This window comes from Pinus tabuliformis, chromosome Q (genome assembly GCF_031772625.1).
Source record: "Pinus tabuliformis cultivar Carrire ecotype Pingquan chromosome Q, CPIR1, whole genome shotgun sequence".
Classification (NCBI taxonomy): Eukaryota; Viridiplantae; Streptophyta; class Pinopsida; order Pinales; family Pinaceae; genus Pinus; species Pinus tabuliformis.
In genome coordinates this window covers 1,040,516,359-1,040,534,796 of record NC_142296.1, presented here as the reverse complement: position 1 = coordinate 1,040,534,796, position 18,438 = coordinate 1,040,516,359, and the positions used below count along the sequence as shown (strand labels likewise).

The 18,438-nt window shown below is 38.6% G+C and overlaps 1 protein-coding gene across 3 annotated transcripts; it reads right to left on the bottom strand.

Moving 5' to 3' along the window:
* Positions 1–3,471: 3,471 nt before the first annotated feature.
* On the bottom strand, positions 3,472–7,121 carry LOC149223052 (pentatricopeptide repeat-containing protein At4g33170-like). 3 transcript variants are annotated; one of them, XM_089385733.1, is made up of 2 exons: positions 6,799–7,121; positions 3,472–6,671 (listed from the first exon to the last, which is right to left on the bottom strand). In XM_089385733.1, the coding sequence occupies exon 2, from the start codon at positions 6,285–6,287 to the stop codon at positions 3,618–3,620; it is 2,670 nt and encodes an 889-aa protein (XP_089241859.1). In that variant the 5' UTR covers positions 6,288–6,671; positions 6,799–7,121; the 3' UTR covers positions 3,472–3,617. The 3 variants fall into 3 exon arrangements, with proteins under 3 accessions (XP_089241859.1, XP_089241860.1, XP_089241861.1); XM_089385734.1 differs by having other exon boundaries at positions 3,472–6,633; XM_089385735.1 differs by lacking the exon at positions 6,799–7,121 and having other exon boundaries at positions 3,473–5,818; positions 5,953–6,107.
* Positions 7,122–18,438: the final 11,317 nt, after the last annotated feature.

The window sequence follows — 18,438 nt, the reverse complement described above, 5'->3', positions numbered from 1 at the left end:
TTTCTTTCTTAAGGAAACAATTTCAGCTTCTAGCTTCTCACAATTTTCTCCCTTTTATCTCCACTAACTTCTCACAACTTCTATCCTTTTTGCCTCTTCTATTTGAAGCTTCAAGATGATAATTATTTTTTCTACTTCATCAAGATCATGATCCTTCTTTTCATATTTCTGCAATTGCTCCTTTTGCTTTTTGTTCTTTCCCCCAAGTTTGTTTATTTCTTCCAAGGCACTAACGAGTTTTGCTTCAAGATTTACTTCCCCATCAATGTTTCCTTCTTCTTAATCTGTTTTTTTTTTTTTTTGATTGTCTTCATTTTCTTCATCGGTAGACTTTGTATCGATGGCTATGAAGAGAAATTCTTCTTTTTCAATATCAAAAACATATCCATCACTTTCTTCAAGTGAGTTTCTATCCTCTCTAGAGTAAAAGCTCTTGTTCTTAGTATATTTTCATTTTTTGTGTCTAAAAGGTTTGCTTTTATTGTTCTATTCTTCATCATTATTGTCTTCCCTTTTTGCATATGGACATTTAGCAGCAAAATGCCCTACTCTACCACAATTAAAACATTTGAAGGGTAGTTTACCTTTGTATTTGTCAATTCCTTTTTTTAGTTTTCTCACATAGTGTGTTTCTTCCGTATTTGATTCATGGTTGAAACAATCACAGGATTTATGTCATTTTGTCTTCTTTGATGCTTTGAAAGTCGCTTCCTTCTGCATTGGATTTTCTTTTTTTGTCCTTATTTCATATGTCAGTGTCTCCAAATCCTTCATTTCTTCAATATCAGAGACCTTGGCATCAAATCTTAAGGGGAGTGACCTTAGCAGCTTTTGCAGAATCATTGGTTTCTCAACTTTCTCACCAAGTCATCTGATGGTGTTGACAATTTCATCCACATGAAAGAAATAGAATACAATGTTTTCTTTGTCTTTCATTTTCAAACTCTCAAATTGTATTATATGAGTTTGGAGCTTTTCCTTCACCTTGTCATCATCTTCATAAATGTTTTGAAGTTTGTCCCAAATTTCTTTTGTCAATTCACAATGCATCAACTTAACAAACACTAATTTTAATATATCACACAAGATAACATTCATGGCCTCTGCATTATGTTCACTAGCCTTCTTCCTGATCATATTTGTTAGAGATGTTGGGGTTGTATAACTAGTCCCACCTAATTGTCAAATATGAAACCCAAAATCCATTAGATAAGTCTGCAACCTTATTCTTCATAATGCATAGTTTGGTCCGCCAAACAATGGGGCTATGTTTGTGGAGAAATCTTCTTGATTGGCCAGGTGTGCTCCCGAAGTCTAACTTCCAACAACTAGACTATTTCTAAAGAACTTGCTCATATACCAATTATTGAACTTATGCTTATACTGAGAAGGGGGACAAATTAGTATAAGATCTCTTTTTTATTATTTTAAATTAACATTCATTAATCATTCATTAAGTTCAAAACATTAAATGCATGTAAACTGAAATCACAGTACACAAAGTTTAACGTGGAAACCCTTGCAAGAGAAAACCACAAAAATGTATCTTTATAAATGTCAGTAGGAACCAACCTATTGTTACAAAGCTTATAGGCACCCACCTACTGGAGACACCAATCTCCTTAGCTAAGCACCAACTTAAAAATATACTATGTAGGCGCCTTCCTATTGAAGACACCAATATCCTTGACTAAGCACCAACTTAGCAAGACTCATATAGGCACCAAACTAAGGTCTTCATACATAGAGTACTTTTAACTTCACCTATAGGCTTCATAATTCATGCATTTCACGACATCATCGTACCCTTAACTTTCATGCTCCAATGCTTCTCCTTGCTTCATACCCTTAATAAAGCTTCAAACCCTGGCTAGATTTAGCCTTCAGACCCTAGCAAACCTCATCGTATCATTCCCCATAATATAATCCCAAACTAGTGCACTTCACAGCATCACAATCACAAAACAACGCACTTCACAACATCATAGATCTTGGTCCTTCATAATGCACCCTTAACACTCCAAGAAAACTCCTTAGACTCCTCTTCTGCTCCCTTAAACCCCAAGAATACTCCACAACTCCTCTTGTGCACCTTACATCTTTTTTGCACACTTGTATTTGATCTTGTATTTGATACCCTTCAAATGTGCTTATCTATTCTTTTATTTATAGTGGTTCTTTGTTCATTTATGGGGGCGACTTGTAAAATTGGCTAAGTCGATCTGTACTTTCTGGCTAGGCTGACCTAGTAGAATCTTTCATATCTCTTCATTCCTACAGAGTTAGTCGGAGTGCCATATACCATTGAAAAGGTCTCGAAAAAAAAATTCTCATTTGTGCTAGGTATTTAAAGTAAAAAGGCTTTCAAAAAATAAGGTATCCAAATCAAGCATCAAAAGTCCAAAAATGATATTTCAAACAATCTCCATCTTGCAATATTTATATTGGCATTTGTAGTCTCCTCCTATCTTTGACGTCAGTGACTAATATTTTGAACAATGTGACATTATAATCCCTTAAAAACCCAAGCTTAATCTATAAGCAAGTTGAGAACCCTAGATGAAGCCAACCCGAACTACAAACTTCAAAGATGCACCAACCACCACCATACTTAATGTGACACTAATTAGCCTATGATGAACCTCAACTCAATTTGACTTTGGTTCAACTAGTAGGCTAATCAAGAACTGATTCGAAAGGGAGAGGGCTTGGTTTTTGAGAGAAAGGATTTGATTTTACAAAGATCCAGGTTTAAGTTAGTGTAATTCTAAGCAACAACAACAAAATGGTGCTAGATGAAAGAATGTTTCTTTAAGATAAACATTAAATTTGCTTTGTCATTATTGTCTTAAATACAACTCCTCACCAATTGCCTATTGTTTTGCATTTGTGCGATAGCCGTTGGTAACTATGCATGTCTAATGACAATAGTAGGAATTATTCTCTCCATTGATTAAATATACTCCGTGGAACTAAGACAGTAAACAAGTTGATAACCCATTCATAGGACATAGAAGCTTCCTTTGACTGTCAATAGAACAATATGTACCAAGCTTTTATACAAAAGCAAGGTGGACCATGCATGCATGCAGCGTCAACAAGCACTAGCAAAATCTAAACAAAACTCAAAAATCGTGCTACCTTATGCCAAAGTACTCGGTACATACATTTGCAAATATGCACAAGTTTATAACAAACATAAGGCCAGAAAAACAAAATTAAAAAACATTGCATTTGAGCATAAAAACTAAACCACAGGGAACCAAGCCAGCAGCTGGTGGGGGTTCATCACGACCATCTGGGGTTGGGACCCTAAATAACCAAGTTATGAATTTGCAAGCTAAACGATTAATGTCAATTACCCTAAATAACCCTTTGAGAATGAGTATTAAGATTTTCCTTAAGGCTTTATAATTTCACAATAAAAAAATCGCATCGCGGCAGATATCCCCGTAGACAGATCATATAAGAGAACACTCTTCTGTTATCACGGGTTGCAACATGAATTATTTTTGCTTAATTCCAATTTATGAAAATTCCTATCAAGAATTATGTGATGTCTAGCAAGCAAATGTCAAAAGCATTAAACCTTACTTTCATGCTTGTTTAACTTACTGTTACCAATAGTCCCCACATGAACACAAACCATCTTTGACTTGATGGAAGCGGCTTCCATCCCTGAGAATAATTTCTCTCCCAACAATCTTTGAAATAAATTTCATAAAAGTATGGCAGTCACCACACACGCGAAGATTTTTTATAATTTGGATAGGTAATCCAGGGGCTGTATTAATAAGCCCAAAAGCTATTGCAAGTTTCTCACTATGATAAGACAGGATGTTTTCCTTATTTTCCTCCTCAACATCATGTAGTGCGAAGGATGTGTCTGGAACATACCCTGCTTCCTTCATCTGTTCAGCCAAACTGTCCAGTCTTGCATAGACTTCTGTTGTTTGTGGGTGTGACATATCTTCTACCACAAACGTGTGCACTTTGTTCTTTACTATAATCCAGCTGCATCCTGGCTTCTTTTTGACCTGCCGGCCTTTCATCAATGTTCTAATCTTTGCCACATCATCCCATCGGCCAGCTGCAGCATAGATATTTGATAACAGCACGTATATTGCTGGGTTTTCTGGTTCCAACTCAAAAAGGGATTCAGCTGCAGATTTTCCTAGCTCCATATTACCATGAACTCTGCATGCACTGAGCAATGCCCACCATATGCTCGCATCAGGTTTAAAGGGCATGCTGTTGATAAAGCCCTCTGCTTTGTCTAGAAGCCCAGCTCGGCCCAGCAGGTCAACCATGCATGCATAATGGTTTGATCCTGGAGTAATATTGTGATCTTCACTCATAGACTTAAAGTAGTAATAACCTTCATCCACTAGACCTGCATGGCTGCATGCAGAGAGAATAGCAACAAAAGTAATATGGTCTGGGCTTATGTCTGCCTCTAGCATTGCTTCAAAGAGGTGGATGGCCTCCTTGCCATTCCCATGCTGAGCATATCCTGCTACTATTGAATTCCAGGAGACAACATCTCGTTCAGGAATTTGATAGAACATTTTATGCGAGTCCTTTATCATTCCACATTTTGCATACATTGTGATCAGAGAATTGCCCACAGACAGATATGAACCAAATCCAGATTTGATAATGTACGAATGGACTTGCTTGCCACAATCCACAGCTACTAGACTGGCACATACACTTAATACCATGGCCAAGGTGAATTGCCCCGGAATTATGTTTGACTGCAGCATTTGGCAGAAGAGTTCCATGGCCTCCTCATAATAGCCATGCTGAGCATATCCCGCGACCATTGCATTCCAAGACACAGTATTTGCTTCTTCCAATTCATCAAATACTTGCCTTGCATCACCAAGGCTTTGACCCTTGGCATACATTGTAATAAGTGCATTACTGACAAAGACACAAAGTATTAATCCATTCTTGATAGTTTGGGTTTGGATCTGCTTGCCATATTCCAGAGTTTTCACGTTGGCACAACCACTCAAAACGCTGGCTAGAGTAAACTCGTCTGGTTTGACATATGTCCCTTGCATTTGGCAAAAGAGGTCCAAAGCTTTGTTGCTACACTCCTGCTGGGCATATCCGGCAATCATTGCATTCCACGATATTATATCTCTATCACGTATTCTGTCAAACATGCAGCGTGCATCTTCTACGCTTTGGCTTCTGGCATACATAGTAACAACAGCATTGCCAACAGCAACATGGGATTCAAAGCCTGTCCTAATAATATAAGCGTGTATCTGCTTACCATGCTCACATGCTAATAAATTAGCACAGGCACTTAAAACACTTACCAGTGTCAGCTCACTGGGTTTAATGTGTTTCCGTTGCATTTCCCAAAAATTGCTTAAGGCTTCCTCATCATACCCTTGTTGTGCATATCCTGCTATCATGGCATTCCAAGTGACTAAGTTTCGTTCATCCATATTGATGAACACTTGATGCGCATTTTGTATTTTCCGGCACTTCGCATACATGGTAGCAAGCGCATTGCCTACAGAAACATGAGAATCAAAGCCACTCTTAATTACAAGAGCATGCACTTGGCTGCCTAGTTCTAAAACTTCCAAATTACCACATAAACTCAGTATACTCGCAAATGTAAACTGGTCACGAGCTAACCCTGTCCAATGCATTCTGCAAAACAATTGAAGGGCGTCCTCGACAAAACCATGCTGGACATATCCATTAATCATGGCATTCCAAGAGACGACATTCCGTTCAGGCATGTTGTCAAACATGTGACGTGCAAGCTCTATGCTCCCGTATTTTGAGTAACCTGAAATCATTGAAGTCCATGAGAAAACATCCCGTTCAGGCATTTTGTCAAACACTTGTTGTGCATACGCTATGCTACTGCATTTTGCATACATTGAAACAAGGGTATTGCTGACTGGTAAATAAGATTCATACCCACTTCTGATGGCGTGAGCATGGACCTGCTTGCCTCCTTCCAGGGCTGCTAAGTTGCCACAACCACTTAAAATGCTTGCGAGAGTGAAGTAGTCAGGTTTCATGCCTGTCATATGCATTGCACTGAAGAGTTTCAGAGCCTCCCGATCATGACCATGCTGAGTATAGCCAGCAATTAGTGCATTCCAAGAGACCAAGCTTCGTTCAGGCATTTTGTCAAACAGCTGTTGTGCATACATAACATTGCCGCATTTGGCATACCTGACGATCGTCCTAGTCCACACCACTAAATCACTTTCACTCATTTTTTCAAACATATGGCGAACAATCGTCATTTTCCCGCCCTCCGCAATCGTGCGGACAATAAACCCAGCTATATCTGGCTTTCATCATCTGGGTTTATCCCCCTTTCCTTTCAACCAGGAACTTAATGTTGTTAATGCATTAAACCCAGAGAAACTGTTTTCTCTGTTGATGAAAATGCTATAACTGTTTCTGCAAACCTTGTTCGCTTGCCTGCAATAGTTCATTACAGTAATGTGGCCATCCCTATCCAATCCATATACATATACTAATACAAGTAAATTCATTTTCTCCATTTAAAGTTCAAAATTCAGCGAATGATGTCATTGTCTCTCTTTTTCTGGTAATGCTCCATTGCGGTTGAAACCTTGTAAACCACTGATTTCACAGTAGTAGGAAGTTACAATTCAGATTGTCTAAAATGTTCATGAGAATGAGTTAGGTAATAAACAATACATTTGATGTCCATCACAAATTACAAGTAGAAATATCACCCAGACCATGGATTTGCAAGAAATATGAAAACCGAGTTTATATAGTCACCTGGAGCATTTGTCATGTAATCAGCCAAACTTGTCATTCTAACCAGCCATCGCAAGTCGTTGTTCAATGAGTAGAGCTGTATTCTACGCGCCGTTGAGGCTAGAAGCTCGAGGAATTGGAGAATTAGAGTTCTCAGAGATGATAAGTGGTAGGTTGAAAAAGAAATGGGAGAAGCAGCAATTGAACAGAGGACGTCGTTTATTCATCCAGGCCAAGCATCGATCGAGGTTTTGGGAATATTTTTGCAGATCATTGGAATATTGATCATTCATCTGAATTTTGGAATATTTTGGGAATCTTTAATTTAAATAATGAAAGGTATTCATCAATACGGATTGTAGTATATGGCTGACCTGGCCTCATCAAGTGTTTTTCTCACTACTGGTGGGAAAAACAACTTTTAAAATTGTTTTAAATAATTTTATTTAAATTTTTTTGAAATTTTAAATAGTCCCAGATGAGATTAATTCACATAAAATGTATTCAATATTTAAAAATTTTAAATAATCCTAGATGAGATTAATTCACATAAAATGTATTCAATAGAGGAAGCCTATCAATTGCTATTGAAGGTAAAGGACAAATAATGCACAATGTTTTATTTAAAACAATTTTAAAATTTTAAATAATTCTGGATGAGATTAATTTACATAAAATGTATTCAATAGAGGAAGCTTATCAATTGGTAATGATTCCAACTTGGGATAACAACAAGTCGGGTCATGCCTTTATTGCAAAAAGAATTGATCGTTTTATTATAAATGCCAGCATCATTGCAAAATGGGGGATGCCTGTTGCAAGTACCGGGAATGATTTTACCTCGGACCACAGACCTATCTTTCTTGAATGGAAGGAAAAGGACTACAGGATGGGTTACTCCTTTAAATTTAACAGAATCTTTTTAGAAGACAAATCCTTTAATGATGTCATAACAAAAAAGTGGAAGGATCTTCAAGAATCTGAAATGGCTCTCTTTTCTACCTTTCGGGAAAAGATTCAATCTCTAAGGGATGTTGCAAAGGATTGGCAAATTAAACGGAGGAAGAAGGATAAACAGGAGCTGATTGACATTAAAAAGGAGATAGGTATCTTTGCAAACTCAGCAAATTTTGATTGCTTGTCTTTTGAGCAAAAGAATCTCATCAGAATTTTGGAAAAAAAGAAACAAGCGCTGCTGCAAAAGGAAGAAGCATCCTGGAGGCTTAAAAGCAGAGCGACCTGGCTCAGGGAGGGTGATCAGAATTCAAAGTTTTTTCATAATTTCGCAAATGCAAGAAGGAGGAAAAACTCTATCTGGAAGATTGAAGACGGTAATGGGGGTTTCTATTACTCTCAGCATGACATATCTGCTGAAGCCACAAGGTTCTTTCAGAATCAATATAAGAGGCAACGGGGTGAAATAAATGACATCTTATGGGCTGTGGATTTAGTGCCTGTTATGTTCGACGAGGATGCTAATGCTGAGTTTTTTAAGCCTATTACGGAAGAGGAACTCCAAGCTGTTATCAAGACCTTCAAAAAGGACAAAAGTCCTGGGCCAGATGGCTGGCCTATTGAGTTCTTTTCTCATTTCTATGATATGTTCAAGGTGGACATGCTGCGGATGGTGGAGGCTTCCCGCATATCTGGGAACATAAACAGTGCTTTAACTGCCACATTCTTAGCTCTTATTCCGAAAAAGGACCAATCAGATTCATTAAAGGACTACAGGCCTATTGCCTTATGCAATATTCTATTTAAAATCATCTCCAAAATTATAGCGGAAAGGATGAAGCCTGTTCTAAACTCTTTTATCACAAGGGACCAGCATGCGTTTTTAAAAGATAGGAACATACTGGACGCGGTTGCTATGACTCAGGAATGCTTATTTTCAATATTATCAAATAATATTGATGCGGCCATTCTAAAGATAGATTTGAAAAAAGCGTATGATTGTGTGGATTGGGGATTCCTTAGAATCCTGCTGGCCAAAATTGGGTTGAGGTCTCAGGGTATTAACTGGATAATGGCGTGTGTCGAAAACGTTAAATATTCAGTTATTATAAATGGTATCCCATCATCCTTTTTCCAAGCGGAGAGGGGACTTCGCCAGGGTTGCCCTCTCTCCCCTCTTCTCTTTATTCTAGTGATGAACTCTCTCAGCACTCAGATCAATAATGTTGTGACTGATCGAAGATGCAGGCCGATAAAGATATGCAAGGATATATTCCTATCTCATAATCTTTTTGTTGATGATATTCTTATTTTCGCCATGCTATGCAAGTCAACATGGCACTGCCTAAACGAGATCTTTCAAAAGTTCCAGTCTGCATCTGGCATGGTCATAAACAGGGACAAATCTATGTTGTATCACAATGAGTCCAATCTGGAGATAGTTCAATGGATTGCAGCACTGTTCGGCATCAACCAGGCATCGATTAAGGAGGGCTTTAAATATTTGGGTTTCATCCTGAAAGCAAAAGGAAATCGCAAACAGGACTGGCAATGGCTGATAGATCGCTTCTATAAAAAAATATCAAGCTGGGAGATGAGATTCCTATCTCTGGCGGGCAGATTCATCCTGGTTCAGGCAGTTCTATCTCAACTAGCGGTTTATTGGGCCCACCTATATCTTCTTCCTGCTTCTGTTATAAGCAAAATGGTTTCATTAGCTGCCAATTTTTTATGGGGTGGAAGATCTTATCAGTCCAAGTTCCATTTAGTAAAGATGGATTCTATCTCAAGATCGAAGAAGGCGGGCGGATGGGGCCTTATGCACATGAGAACTTTTGGCAAAGCCCTTCTATGCAAATCTCTTCATAGAGGCATCTATGGTGAGGGTAAGTGGAGCAAAGTCATCAATCAAAAATATCTAAAAGGCAGGAGCATGGTTTTCTGGTACAGAAGAAAATCTCTGGGCATTAAAAGAGGATCAGCCATCTGGCAAAGTTTCAGGAAGATTCAGGTCTTCTTCATGGGAAACTTAAGGTGGAGATTTTTTTCAGGCTCAAGCATCTATATCGGTATTGACTCAACAGTGAATGGTTTGGAATCATTGCTCCCTCCCGGACTGATCTCCTTTTTCCACTCAAAGGGCATTTTTACGTGGAACAAGTTGATAAAATCTTGGTCCTCATCTTCTCCAGTATGGATGGACGGGGACGACTTATCATTGCCTCTTTCTTTGCGTCCCATTTGGTTGTCGGCTGTTCAAAATCTTACAGGCAAAGGAATCAAGCGATCGGGCTCAATGGATGTGCTGGCGTGGTCTCTGCAGAATTCTTCTCAGCCTATTCGTGTCAAGGACTTATATGCAGCAATGTCATCAGGCCTTCCGCCGCTCTCCGTTTCGATCTTTCCTCCTAGATTTTGGAAAGCGACTTGTCCGCTCAAAATGATATTATTTTCATGGTTGGTCTTTTCAAACAGGAATCTCACATGGGAGGTCCTCCAAAGGAAGGGATGGCAGGGTCCGGGCAGATGTCCAATGTGTCAGTTTGCGGCTGAAACAAATGCTCACATGTTCTTTCAATGTGCTTCAACTACTCAAATCTGGTATGAACTGTCTTTGTCTTATGGTTTTCCTCACCGGTTTTTCTCATCTGTACAGGAAGGCTTCAAATGGTGGAGCGAACAGCGTCCATCTTGGCGATCTTTATTTATCCTTACATGCTGGTTTTTGTGGAAATGGAGGAATGCTCATATCTTTCAAGATTCCAGGGTGCCCCTTGCCTCTATCCTGGTTCACATATCGGCATATCTTGACCCTGCCGGATAAATCTTCGGCCTATGGTTTCTTTTGATCTGTTTTATATGGCCATCATCGGTTTTCTCGGTTTTTTGTGGATGTTTTCACTTTTGAAACTATCTCTATGCTTTTTGGATGGTGTTATATAATGCTTCTAAAGATGGAATATCTGTAAGCTATCTGGACAGTCATATTTTTGTGGAAGTATCTGTATAATCTGCTGCTTCGACCTTTCTGAATTTGTTCCAGGATGGGACGGTCTTGTATGTATTCAGAACTTTATATTCTCTTAATATAATCCATGATGATTTTCTCTCTGAAAAAAAAAAAAAAAAGGACAAATAATGCACAACGTTCGTAGGATAAATTTTGATTGAGTACAAGGTGCTAGTTGCTATGCAAAAATGTGATTCTATGTAAAAAGTAGAAGTATGTTATAGAAAGATAGAAAGTTTGATCAAAATAATGTTATGGTTAGAAGTTGTAAATTTTTTAAACGTTGAAAAGTAGTTTTTGTACACAAATATCGTGTTATACATATGAAGCAAAAAGGCACAAATTATTTGAGAGTTTGCATTGAGAGAATGAATACAAAATTGACCAAAGAATGCAATTAGAACAAGGAGAAATATTGAAGAATTGAGTGACTATAAGAATAGTGATAGACTAAGGAGAGAACATCATGATTCACATGGGGATGATTGCACCACATAAGCAGCAAGAAGTAATAGAGAAAATCTATAGAAAATGAATAATTTCATTATGACTATAACAGCAAGGTTGGCGTGAAAGTTTTGTAGAGTCATCATTCATAGTGAAATTATAGAAAATATGGTTGCCATAGAGATGGTAGCAAAGTTGGTTTAGAATGTCAGAAGCATCCACATCCAAACTACTTGTTCCAGTTTTAGTGATTATGCAAATTCCTTATAACAAATCCATGTAGGGTGGCATATTGTGACAACCCTAGGCTAATTCCCCTTCATTGTAAATATTTCATATATTTTGATTATAATTAATAAGACTTGAGAATTGGGACATGGATTCTGGAGTTTTAGGAAGGAGGTTGTTTTGGATTTGAAGGAAGCTTGACTTGTTTTATTGCAGCCATGAGTGACTGATAGATGTGCCTTAAATTGGGTTGATATATTAGTTAAAAAAGTTGGGCAAAGGACAAGAGAACCATGCCTACCTTGGACGAATCCATAAGGCAAAAAGGACAAAATTAAATGGAGAATGGGATAGCGAGCTCAACCAATAGGAAGTAGGGAGGAAGAGGAGTTGACACAACAACATTCCCCACCACCATGTAGGACAGAACCACCATAGCTGAGAAGGAAGGGGGTGACAGCAGTGTCTACCCATGCAACCAAAAATGGTTGTAACTATGTAAAGGGGACGATCATCACACTCCACAAAAAAGAAAGGAGAGACAAACATTTTCAGGAGAAGACATCCCACGCACTACAAGCAAGAGGGTACTCACATGCATTGGGGAAGAACAATTCGAATACAGAGAAAACAAAGAATGTTGGAGAGCACATCTAAATGAGAACAAAAGAATAAAATGTTGTGTTGCTATAAAAAAAATGCAGGGAGTAGAGCCATCCTTTGGTTGAGTATTGGGAGGTGGAAGAATAACTCTCATTTGAGGATAGTAGTCTCTAGATTCCCTATAATACTGGAGGGTGGAGATGGTTTTCTCTAGATTCTCTTGACAACCTGGGTGGAGGCTTGTTCCTTTGATTCCTGGTAGGAGAGTTATTTAGCCCCCGTCTACTTGTTTTCTTAGTTTTGTAGTGAGCTTTGGACTCCCTTATTGATTTGAGGGTGGAGGTATAGTCTTTAGATTCCCTTGCTAATTTGAGGGTGGAGGTGGTGGACCTCTGGATTCTTTGTGAGATATTGGTTGCATGAAGTAGTTGGTGGGTGGAGGTGGATGGTCCTCTGGATTCCCTGTTTCAGTTGGCATAGTTGGTTTAATCCCTTAAGCACTCATCCTCAAACTCTAGAATGTGCCTCGAGGGTAACTACTACAAGAAAGGCTTGGTTGCAATGTGTATAAGGATGGGTAGAGAGTTGAAGTCCCAATCTCAATGGCTAATTCAATCTATCAAAGATAAGTGTCCACTTATGAATCTTATGTTTTGAATGTTTTATGTTTGTTTAATGTATTGATTTATGATGACTTGTAATGCTAAGGAATGAAGCATTCTTGTATGAATGAATGCTATTATTTTAAAGGAATGGATATGGAATGACTTAGATTCATGTGATAACTTGAGCATAATCCTAGTCTAGATGGTTTTCTGCAAGGAATGTTTGAATCTCGTAAGTTCTTGATTCAGAACTATGTTTTGTGTGCTTGAATATTGAAGATATGGGTGAATCTCTATAATGACTATACTATGTTGAATGAATGGCTAGTAGGTTTTGTTTCTAATCTGTAATCTCATGAAGGCTAGACATTTTGCACAAGGTAATGCGTTGGTTTAATGCCTATGCTACTATTGAGGAATGATGAATTCCTATGTAAATAAATAATGCTAAATGTCATGTTAATGACGAGGGATGGTTGTTTCCCGAAGGCTGATATATTAGTGTTTGTTCATGCTCTCTGTATTATCATTAGTTGTTGGCAACATAGCTGATAATTGCTTAAGTTATTCATTAAGAGTGGGTTACTCCTATGTTCAACCTAAGTCTTTAAACTGGTCTAAATGGTTGTGTATATAAGAGATAGACAAATTTATGTTAATCAAATGAATGTCTGCATTAAAATGACTTGGCTATCATATCGGTATTTACCCATAAGCTTAAGAGAAACAATTGTGTGTGTGTGTGTTGGATTGGTTGGACCAAGTCATCTTGAAAGCTCAAGAAGGATAGTGTTTATATATATATATGTGTGTGTGTGTGTGTGTGTGTGTGTGTGTGTGTGTGTAAATAGGTTGAGTCGAAACCCTTATAAGCTCAGGAGGGATGGCATAAATGCCAAATATGCATGTGCATTCGAGGTTTAGGAGGGATAGCTTTGAAAGCTTTATGATTATATGACTACACATACATGGAATGAGTAGGGGTTGAGTTGTGAAACATTGAGGGCTTGGCCTTCGTGTTGTAATAGGCAATGTGATTTGGTGTCATGACAACGTGCATATTGTAGGAAAAACCTACATCATATAGATCAATGCTTATGTTGTGGGGAGCAAAAGTTAGGGACTAGAGGAGAGCAAAGACACACGCCTTATATGCCATATGGATAAGAGAAATGTCCACAAGCACAGGTGGGATATATCCGAGCTATAGATGCGAGAAAGAACTGACGCCATCCACATGTCCCGAAACTTTTTCCTGGTGGTTTCAAGGGGAGCTCCAAGGGAAACTCTTGGAATTTTATTCCCATAGTGACTTGGCATAGTGGGGCCAATTGAATGCCCAACAAAAATCGATGAAGAAAAAACTCGAATGATCTTATAACGTGAAATTTGAACTTACCATGTAGTAGAGGGCCAAGCGTGACCCCAAATTAGTGTGGTAGGTGATGTGGACACAAAGCCACATGACATCCTAGAAGGAAGACATGTGTCAGTTGAATTCGAGGGTTTTGTGGGCCCAAGTGGCATTGATTCGAGTGACATGTGGCACACTTAGAGTGGAGTGACATAGAGGGTAATGTCACCCTGGCGGAAAGGGTCATTGACGTCAACCTGACACCTTGTCCCCAACGATTTCTAATGGAGTCAGGTGCAATCCCACCAATATTTAATTTCCGAGGTGATGTGGCATGGCAGAGCCCACCTGTGTAAGTGTAAGGGAATTGAACATACACAATTGGTGAGACCCACGTAGCAGAGTGGACATGGTAGTACACCATGTGGAGCTGCTACATAACCTCGGTAATTGTGAATAGAGCCAGAGGAGAATGGGTTGGGATGACGTGGAAAGGGTGGGGCCCATGTGAGTGGTTGCAACAAATGGCATTGGGACACATGGAGAAGGAGCCACCAGGGGTCCATGTAACCCTGAAATATTGTCTCCGGGAGTTCAACGAGGAACTACATGGGAACCCATTGATATTTTATTCCCGGGGTGATGTGGCCGTAAAGGGCCCATACCCACGTACTTTGTATATGTTGTATATATATGTTATAGGTTGGGGCTTGTGAGCCGTAGAAAGGGATAACTTGTAACCCAGTGTGAACGAGTCGACATTTGGAGTCATGCTTCCAAGTGTTAATGAGTAGATATGACTTAGAAGGCCACATGGGTGCCACGTGGTAGGTTAAGATGATGTGGCATTATTAAACAGGTCAACCTTTGAACGACCATATATTTTGATCTGGGAGTCGAATTGAGACAAATTTTATATCATTGGAAAGGTCTCGACAAGACAAACACAATGATGTTATCCATCTTAAGTTTTGATAAAGTCAAAAAAGGTCAAAAGTTTAGACCCCGTTTCTGTAACTAAACTTTGGAGGTTGGGTCAGTTTAGTAACTTCCTCCTTCTACTCTTACTTAGGGTTAGGGATAGTAGGAGGTAGGTTACATAGTGGCATGAGATCATCCAGTTTCAACAATTGGACTGTGTAACACCCTCCTCCCACATTTACCCAAGTTAGCTAGTCTATTGGGGTAAACATGCGACGATAGGCTACTATGATGTGATTCAACTCCCCATGTATAGTTAAGGAAGTGGAATCGACATAACAAGACCAATTTGACCTTCCATGCATGCTACAGAACCTTCAGGAGCCAATTAAACCTTCCAGGTAACCAAACCCTTAGGCAACTTACTTTTTCACTGCCTTAGAGCCTCAGTTGCTCCCATGACAAGGCATTCATATGACTAGGACTCTCCATTCGCTCCCACAGTAAGGCATCCATGTGACTGTGGCCTTTTTCAGGCAATTATGTGCTAGCGACCCCAAATTTTGTGCCACTTTTTCAGGGCCAGGACTTAGGGTACTAAAGCAAACATTTGATCAATGACTTGACTGGACCCCTACTAGCCATGATAGGCATTTCATCAAACATATCACAAATATGTAATTTACAGGCTATAACAACATATTTGAGCATAGGGGTCTCATAATTATATGAGATTTGTAAGTAAGTATTGATGCCTTATCACAATAGTTTCATTATCATCTATTAGGTCATATATTCATTGCTCATTTGATTGCTAATCAAAACATGTTGAGAGCCATACATCAAGACTGCCATAAAACATCATCATAACCAGCATATATTCAACAGAAATAACAAAGGTATAATAGCCATAAACCACATATGAACAAGTATATTTACCCATCAAATATAAGAGGAAAGGAGCTCTTATTAACATATGCAAAATGCAACAAAGTTTGGGACTTCCATGTACCACCCAACAATAGATTCGTTAAACCAAATATTTCTCTCAATCAATCACCCATGTGCTATATTCCAAACATGAATGTGGGATCTCAGGAAACAAATCAAACAAAACCAAACCATGGCTTCCAGAGGCCAAACCACCTCAACTCTCAACCAGTGATTCCACCTCACGGTCGGACATCACTAACCATCACCTGATTGGTCTCTACCCAAGTTGTTCAGGGCTCCGAAGCGTTTGTTCCAACCAAAGCTTCCAAGGCTAGTAACTCAACCCATAGTTGTTACTGAGCTTCTAGATCGTTTGTCTAACCAGGGCTTCCAGGACTAGTAACTCAACCCATCAAGGGCTTCTAGAGTGTTTGTCCAACCAAGGCTTATAGGACTAGTAACTCAACCCAATTTGTTACAGGGCTTCCAGAGCATTTGTCCAACCAAACCTTCCAAGAACTAGTAACTCAACCCACAACCATAAGGAACATGAGAACCAACTAGAAGAAAAAAGGGAAGACACCCACAACACCATGGCTATCTAGGAAATGGCAAGTCTAGGAAAATCCACCATCAATCCAAGCAATCCTCATGCTAATGATAAATCATAACCAAGAAATTACATGCGTGTGCCATGCATGCCAAAACTAGTAAGGAAATCATACATGCAACTCAATAATTGCAAGAAAAACTTGTTGTAGTTGTTGATCCTCATGTCCTTTTGTGCTTTCTTGCTCTTGATTTGCCTTCTTGCTCTAAATCCCAAGTATGCCACACTCCTCCAAGAGTGCTCCAAGAAAAATCTAAGTGTCCAAGAGTATGAGAGAAATAGAGAGAGTAGAAAATGAGAGCTCCAAAACTGAACTGACAAAAAGCTACAAATTGATCCTCATAATCATTTTTATTAATGAGGCCTCTATTTTCTTCATTTTCCATTATTTTTCCTTCATTTTCCTCCTCACATGCAACCTATGACCTTTCACCTCCCTTTTCTCCTATTTCCATTATTTTCATAAATAAAATGCCAATAAATGTCTCATGCCTTTCCAAAGCCTTTGCCAATTTCCATAGCCATTAATTAATCACAAGTGATCCCCATCACTATGTTTTTGCCCAACATTCATCTTGGAATACATGTCCCATGACCATGGTTATTATTTTTCCTTTATTAACTTTATTGCATGGATTTTTGACAGGGTTGTTACAGACTAGATGGGCTTTGTCATAGATGAAATGAAGACAAGGTTCAATTTTAGACCTTAAGAGATCAGATAAGGCTATAACACATGTTATATGTGTCAAGCTTGATTGTTGGATGGATTGATTGTGTGTATTGTTTGGTGTGTCATCATTGTGATATACATATGTATGTAGCATGATACTAATGATAGAATATGATTTTATTGATATTGATTTGCTAACTGAGGTGTAATGTTACAACTAGTTTTACTCTAACAGATTTTCCAATAACAAGACAAGGTGATAATGTTTATGCATTGAAATTTTGTTGAGATCTAATAGCTATATGTGTGTATGAAAACACTTAAAAGACACTAATATTCAATGGAGATGTAGACAGGAATGGTGCAATATAGCTCTGATTAGTCACGACATCAATATGAAGAAGAAAGGATAGTGGAAGAAGAAATATCATTTGGACAACGAGAGGAAGCAGACTCTCCTAATTGGATGGATAATATAAGGAGATTAAGAGATGAAATAAGGAGTTGTAAAGATGATAATGAAAGGCTTTTTGAGGTGCAAGAAAGGCTTGTCAAAAGCACAATAAAGGAAAGTAGAAGTGAATGTTTTCATATTGCATAGCCTCTTAGACTTGTAAAGGCTAGAGCATCATGAATTGGGAGCTAGTCATAGAATGTTAGGACCCTATACTACTAGTGTAACCCCTTATTGTTATTAGTACAACCCCCTTATTATATTATTGTACCCATGTATTCCACATATTGTTACTATTGTGCCCCATAGAAGCCCACTATTGCTATTATTGCGCCCTTATATTATTATTGTTATGTCGGCTCTGATTATATTATGACCCTTTAGACTCCTATGTATAGAAAGGAGGTCTTTTCATTTGTATCATCAAAGAATCATTCATTTGTGTAATGTAAAGGAGGTTGCCCCCTCGAAGAGGCCAAATTCTAAAGCATTGATCTATCTTTTCTATCTTTTTGTGAGCTGGTTTCATAACATTTGGTATCAGAGCTTTGGATTCTAGGGTTTCACTGCTCTAAATAGGTCATCGTGGCATTTTCGCTATAACTTTTTTTCTGCGACGTTTCAGAAGTGAAAAAAAAAACCATTAGAGATGAAATCACACTGAACCTCAAGTCCGAATTTCAGAGCTTTTTGTGCTATATTTGCGGAGATATGATCTGAGGAAGTTGGTCTTTTTGCAGACTCCTGAATTACATTCCAAACAGGTGACCTAGGGAAAATCGTCATAACTTTCTCTCTGAGCATCGGATTGAAATTTCGTAAGAAGCTACAGAAAGAGAACAGACTATAGTTTCTTGTATATATTTTTT

Excerpts from the sequence above, each read along its gene's own strand:
- LOC149223052 (XM_089385733.1), bottom strand. The coding sequence starts at position 6,287 with ATGACGATTGTTCGCCATATGTTTGAAAAAATGAGTGAAAGTGATTTA.